This window comes from Polyergus mexicanus, unplaced genomic scaffold, assembly GCF_030449975.1.
Source record: "Polyergus mexicanus isolate NDT 795.1 unplaced genomic scaffold, iyPolMexi1.0 SCAF_5, whole genome shotgun sequence".
NCBI classification, from domain to species: Eukaryota; Metazoa; Arthropoda; class Insecta; order Hymenoptera; family Formicidae; genus Polyergus; species Polyergus mexicanus.
The window spans coordinates 7,586,410-7,593,909 of NW_027223325.1; the positions used below are offsets into that span (position 1 = coordinate 7,586,410).

At 28.4% G+C, this 7,500-nt stretch overlaps 2 protein-coding genes across 2 annotated transcripts in view; both read right to left on the reverse strand.

The window, feature by feature from the left end:
- The window catches only part of LOC138933668 (odorant receptor 30a-like), an 8,555-nt gene extending 7,263 nt beyond the window's left edge, over positions 1-1,292 (reverse strand). Inside the window, exon 1 of the mRNA XM_070296587.1 lies at positions 1,089-1,292. Within this exon, the coding sequence (XP_070152688.1) occupies positions 1,089-1,232 (144 nt within the window). The 5' untranslated portion in view covers positions 1,233-1,292. The remainder of the gene's footprint in view (positions 1-1,088) is intronic.
- A 3,856-nt stretch (positions 1,293-5,148) lies between these two features.
- Positions 5,149-7,500, reverse strand: part of LOC138933666 (odorant receptor 30a-like) — an 8,181-nt gene continuing 5,829 nt past the window's right edge. The window contains exons 7-9 of the mRNA XM_070296586.1: positions 6,974-7,116; positions 6,632-6,764; positions 5,149-5,202 (exon numbers count right to left, since the gene is read on the reverse strand). Of these exons, the coding sequence (XP_070152687.1) occupies positions 5,149-5,202; positions 6,632-6,764; positions 6,974-7,116 (330 nt within the window). The remainder of the gene's footprint in view (positions 5,203-6,631; positions 6,765-6,973; positions 7,117-7,500) is intronic.

Here is a 7,500-nt window from a genome sequence, read left to right on the forward strand (position 1 = left end):
GCGCATATACTTTCGGCTTGTTTCAAGCCAAAGGATGGGGTAGAGCTTGCTTCATATGGAAAGTCGAAAACTCATATGGAACAGAAAAATTACAAATTTCGTTTTGGACCGAAGCAACTATTTTCTGTTTTAACAAAAAGACTCTTCAATATATCAATGATTTGCTCCTTTAAATAACTTTTCTTTGTTTATATTACTATTTTCACATTTGAATATTTAAATTAACTGCTATATTTTTCAAACCTTTTTTGGTAACAACTTTTTAATAAACAACGAGCGACAGCTAAATCCTCTTGGACTCCCTTGCTACTCAGGACATTGACCTTGACAACATATGTCAAGATCAAAGTCATTGGAAGTGGATACGTTAATCTAAATATTTAACAATTATATATATTGTATAACGTAAAATATACAGGGTGGACCAGGAGCTCTTGCCACCTGAATATCCTCGAGTCTAAAATAGTTACGAAAAATTTTTTCCTACGAAAGTTTTATAGTTTCTAATATAGTTCCACTAATTGATTTGTCTCATTATTCTGTACATAAAGATTACGGTAAGATTATCGAAAACTAAATATTTTACGAGATATTTTAATTTTTATATCAAAATATGTTAGATTAAAATATAAAATAACTCAAAAAGTACTTAATGAAAAAATATTTTATTATAGTGTTTTGAAAAGCTCTCGAAGTAAGCTACAAGAATATGCAATGAAAAATAGGGAGCTCCATTTGAAAAGGTGAGATCTCCGAAGCGTCGTCACGCCGACGAACTGTGTTATCACCACTCGATGGCCCCTTTGAAACCATAAAACTTTTGTAAGAAAAATTTTTTCGTAACTGTTCTAGATTCGAAGATATTCGAGGTGGCAAGAATTACTAGTTCACCCTGTATATAAAATACATATATTTTTATATATGTATGTATATACGTATGTATTCGATGTTATACAATATGAATAATTACGACATTATGTTTATAATATAGTTACATGCAAACGCAAGATGAAAAATTGCGACAAATAAAACTAGTGGTAAACTAGTTTATTTCTCACATAATAACATAATTAAAAATGTAGACATACCTGAAATATAATACAGGTCATCAAAATAGCAAGAAGCAGGACTATTTGAAATCGAACGAGATTCGATTGCTGATAAGGCCATAGACCAATCGAAAGTAGCAAAGTTCGATTAAGACTGATATGCAGACAGTCGAGGCTGATCATCTCTTCGCGAGCACAGAGATGCCTTCGACAATGCGAAATTGGTGGTTTGCATATCCCCCTCTTTCGATCGGCCAACTGAATTATAGCTATAGCTTTATTTTACTATATTAAATTCTAATGCAAACAGCTTAATTTAATGGAAATATAACGGGATATATAATACTACCGTGAGATCGAAACACTTGGCAATTTTCACCTTCCCTCGCGAAAGAGTATATAATTAAGGGATCGATTTTGACGCCGGCGGAAATGTAACACATGTTTATTTCCCATAGAGAGTAACTCCATGAAAAAATTTCTCTCGATAAAAGACGCGCATGCGCATTTAATACTTTGCAGCGTTGTATTTTAACGTGCTTCATTCTAGTGCGTGCACTCGTCAGTTACGGTCAATTCTACAAAGGAATATAACCCGCCGTTTCATTTAAATCACCGATATATCAATTATTAATTTATTGGTAAATATATAATTTTTATTGAAGAGTTTAACGTTTTATGCACATTTGCGCATTCTTACAAACTGTTTCACATTTATATCTATTGATTAACTAAACTTTTGCTTGTAAAATGATGAAGAAAAAGAGAGATATAGAAATATTATCTCTCTCTAAATATTATAGTTTATCAGTAATATTGTGCCTTAAGTTTCAAATTTAGAAAATATGAACGTTAATTGATATTATTACAGAATACCCTCTTTTTTAAACTTTAAATAACTAAACAACGTTTATAAAATTAAATAATAGTATAAATAAAATACAATTTCTAATTGCACTTTGGCCAACAAAAGATACTACTTATAAAAACATTATCTCGGCTTCTCACGCAATACACTGTTCTATGCATACTGTAAAATGTGAGTAGAATAAAAATTTATATTTGTTAATATGTCGCTATTTATTGTATAGCTTATATAACTGCAAGATTTTGCATAATTTTCTACATATATGCACATATGTTGTGTAGAGAGATACAGTTTATGTTTGTAATGGATCATAAGCACACATACAACTAATTTTGTAAGTTTTTAACTCATGTAAGGTTAGAGAAAGCCATTTTGTTCTTTTTATTTGTGCGGCTTTGTTGTTCACTAATTTTAATTTCGCTTTGCGGATTTTAGTTTATTTTTACTTACGAATTATTTTTTTACAACTCTCAATAGGTAAATTACATTCTTGGACTTTTTAAGATTTTTATATATGCAATTTATTTATTCAAATGCAAAAATATATTAGAATATAGAGAAAAGATCAAGAAATATTATCTTACATATAACTCTAATTGTAATACGCTATTTTGCTCTATTTCCATACTTTTCTATAATAGCAATTTTATTTTTCTCAATTGTCTCATTACATACATCTTGAAGTTGATTAAGTGAACTCCGTAACTATCATGTTAACAATATTGTATGCTGTTTTCTTTTTTTGCAATAATCGAGATTTATTACATTAGGTCTTTTGTATTCTTTCTTCCCGCTTTGGTCTTTCTAACTCCACGAAATTAATTAAATGGTACGTTTCTTGATGATGTTAATATTAAAAGTACACAAGTTACCCTAAAAAAATTGAGTTGACTTTAAAATTATCTTAAAAATAATGTTAAATTTCATACATATTTTTTCCCTGATATAATTAATTACAAACACATATGAAAAAAGGATGACAGGTACAAATATCAAGTGTAATAGAAATGTTTCATTATCTCCAAGCGATGCATTTCGAAAAATGTAAAACATCATTATTATAGTTATCATTTTTTATATATACGATTATATAGTTTGCGTGAAATATAATATTGTTAGAAATAAATAATAAATCGGAAAAAACAAAGAAATAATTTACTACTATAACTACTATAATTCTACTTTACTACTCACTACTATAATTCATACTAAGATTTCTTTTAAAATTTATAATTTTATAATTAGCACTATTTCACATTTATATTATCAGTTATTTTTATTGCTCTCTGATTTTTGTCATCATAAATTTTTTGAATTTTGAAATTATTATGAAATACCATATGTCTGCTGCTCAACAAGTTTTAAGAATTCAAAAAAAACCTACTCCAAAAATGTTCAGGCTTAAAGAATTCACATCAGTTACACAAGTTGGCGTAATTTAATATTTTTTTCTGCTGTCTAAAAAAATGACTAATTTCTTATAGTCTTTTGTGTATTGAATCCGCGAGGCAAAATAGCCTATTACATCAGGTTTTCGAGAAAAATGGGGTTGAGGCTTCCAAAAAACACATTTTTTACCATTTCTGAAAATTTGTAGCAGATGAACTGGACGTACAAGAGACTTCAGACAAAATTAAAATTAAAACTTGAACATTGTATTTTAATATAAAAATATCGAATCTTTTACCGCAGATACCATCGAACCTCAAGCGCGCTTTGTTTTTAAGTGTAATCGCAATTGTGTCAAGTGGAACGATTGCCTTATGCAGTGCAAAACCGTTGCAAACAATAAAAATTTTAATCATAGATTCAATATACGAGGTTAAAAATGCTTAATCGCACTAAAAACTTTTTTTTATTTTTTAAAAAATTATTGTTTAAACAATTTTCGAAAGATAATGTTTTTTTTACAAATATAATAAAATATGATCTTTCATTTTCAATTATTAATTTTATTATCAAAATTTTACTATTAGCAATTTTGCAGTCTTTCAATCAGTTTACATGGAATAATCGTTCTACCTGATACAGTGTGACTATATCTAAAAGCAAAGCGCGTCTGAAGTTCGATAGTACCTGCGATAAAAGATTCCATATTTTTAAATTAAATTACAATGTACAAACTTTCATTTGAGCCCTGTCTGAAGTTCCTTGCACACGTCGGATTCGTCTATTACAAATTTTAAAAAATGGTTAAAATGGCGTTTTTTGAAGATTTCAACCCCGTTTTTCTCGAAAACCTAATGTGATAGACCATTTTGTCTTATGGATTTGGATATACCATACAAACAACTGTAGAAAATTACTCGTTCTTTTCAGACAATCTTGAAAAATCATGCAGATTTGTGTAATTTTCCATTTGAAAAAACAAATCTGTCATACAAATGTAGAAGGTTGAATTTGGCGCGTATTCGTTGTGCATGTGGCGCTGCAATTTCGATATACGATTATGACGAGACCCAGATCGGCGAATCGTGTCAGAGCATTTCTTCGAGTCCCTTGTTCGATTATTTTGTATTGACTATTGTACAGATTTCGATTATTAACATTAAAAGAGACGTTATTAACATGAAAACAAAACCAGCGATCCGGTCATCGTTCTTTTATCCCTATTAAAACACTACATAAATAATATTTAAAAAAAAACAATTACAAAAATTTTTGTTTAAGTTATTATATATACATGTATAGAAACCTTCTTAAACAAAAAAGATTTCAACATTTTTTTATATAACTATAATTTAAATAAAAATAATTAAGCGTATACATACTTTCTACATTTTTTTGTAACATCCAACGATAAAAATTGTGTCTTCTGTTTTTGTGCACATAATCTTCCACACATACGCGGATTTTACACACATACGTAATGATATTGATAGATGTTTATATATTTTTCATAAAATACTTCTTAACAAAATGTCTGGTATTTTAGCGGAAGTATCGCTTTCGTTAGTTTACGATGACGCATTTTAATGCGTGTCTCGATCTTACTCCATATGACGTATGTGCTCTATTAGTTTGTTACGGATAAAGAGTACATGTTTCCAGAATTTATTGTAAACATCGTCACTTTACATGCTTTTCTATTTCCTTAGCAATTACATATTTATTACAGTATTATTTATTATTCGGTTAACTAATCTACTTTATAGATAAATAATTAATATCACTAGTGGAAATATCTATCTATTTCCACTATTGCTATTCGATTAAACAACGCATCTTGTATCAAGACTGCATAGAGTAAAGAACGGTAAAATATGATAGTGTGGTACTCAATATCTGTAATAAGTTACATTTTCTCGTTTAAATTGTTATTCCTTTTATTCGTTAAACATATTTTACACTTTCAAAATATATAGTGTTTCATTTAAGTGTATACACTCAGTTATTATTATTTGTTATATAATAGAGTTATATATACATTTAAATATTTACAATAAAAGTTTTGGTAAATGTTTACCTTTACACAGCCGATTCCAAATGACTTTCTGTCGACCTTGACATTGACCTTGATCTCTAAGGAGGTCAGGATCATTGTCCTTTAAAACAATATTTATAATGTCTCGTCGCTCGGTTAATAAAAAAAAAGTTCTGACTTAAACAATGTTCATAATGTCTCGTAAAATTTTTGAGATATGCTTATATATAAATATTAAGTAAATCTTTCACATAGAGGCGACTTCACGAAATTTTATCGTTCTATTTTTATATACTCTTAATTAAACATAGTAATTTTATGCGTGTAATATTGACGCCGAGTACATTGTTTGACTGGTATATAAAAAGTGGCGGCCACAAATTTTCGTTTTAAATAAAAAATTGGTTAGAGTTAGTTTATATCTTCCGGAAGTGGAGATCCCCATAAGGGGGAGTCCATTGTGTCTATGCATATATTTTACAACGCGAAGCGAGATCCACCCCACAAGTGGATGGAAAAGTGTATGCGTGGGCGCAGTGGATTTCTCCTACAAGGGAGTTTAACTTCCGAAAGATATAATCTGACCCACATTCTGATTTAAAACTAAAATTTGTGACCGTCACTTCTTATATACCAATCAAACAATGTACTCGATCAATATTGCACGCACAAAATTACTATGTTTAATCAAAAATATATAAAAATTTATTTTTTCCCAACTTTTCGTTACCAACCGAGCGGCGGAAAAGGTCAATAATTTTGACCTTGATTTCCTTAAAGATCAAGGTCAACGTCAAGGTTAACCGGAAGTCATTTGGGATGGACTGTGTAAAAATAGACATTTATCAAAATTATTTTATTTATAAAAGATTATATAATAATAAATAATTTTTAGCAGTATTTTGTAAATAAAGGTTAATAATAAACACTTTTATTAGAGATATTTTGTTTTCTCGCTCTTATCTATGTCTTATAAAAGCAAAGGATAATATTTTATGAAGAATTATTGATTATTTTACTTTATCGAATCTGTCATAAAATATTTTACACATTTGTAGTGAACTAAATATATTATTCCATTAAAAAAAATAAAACTTATATGAATAACGTTAAAAAAAAAAATTTAATATTTTCGTTTAAGTTACATTATACATATAGATCTTTTTAAAAAGACATTTTATTTGATAAATTTTTTATATAATTGTATTATTTAGAAAATTAACTAAATGTATATACACTTAGACCAAATACATACAGTATATTTTGATACACATATGGTATATCTCTTACCGTAAGTGCACCTTCCAGTGATCCCACAATCAATCCAGCAATATTTAGACTGTAAATCTTGGTACTTCTTTGCAATAAGAACAGTATCATTTTTTGTACGTTTAAGGAAGCTGTGTACCACTGAATATCGTATCTACATGATAATAAATGATAATAATGATTAGAGAGAGAGAGAGAGAGAGAGAAGAATAAGAAAATTTATCAATTATTTTTGTCACTTGCATATACACACTTATTATATGTTTGTTTTTTCTAAATTACAGTAATTATGATTCATTTTATTTTAATAATCCGCAAAACGAATACGCGTACGTAATTGTATGATATAAAAGGTTTTCTTACGCGGTTGCAAATACATCATTATTGTGATCCATAACTTCTTGTGCAACATAATCGCCTATAAATATATACGATAGGTAAGTGGTCACGCTTATTAAAGGTAACAAAAACTCAGTATCATATCTAAATGTCAGCGCCTGAAAAAGCTAAAGTACGAATGCAATAAAATCTTGGTAAGAGTTGAGTGTTAATTTTAAAGAAAATTTCGAATTAGATATAACTGGTCGGCACGAATGAGGGTTGCACCAGACTCAAAACAAGACAATATTCGTAAAAATATTTTGTATTGATATTAAAATTTCAGAAACCTAAATCTTATATTGGTCTTGAATGAATCTCGGTAGCAAAAATCTCATCTCGTATTATCTTGCCTTGATTTTATTAATAATTTTTATCTAATACTGAACAACTATTAAAAATAATATTTAACATAATATTTATAATATACAATATAATTTAAAATAGTTATTAGCATTTATATCATTCGTTTACTTCCTAAAACACTATACTCGTACATATATAAATATTAT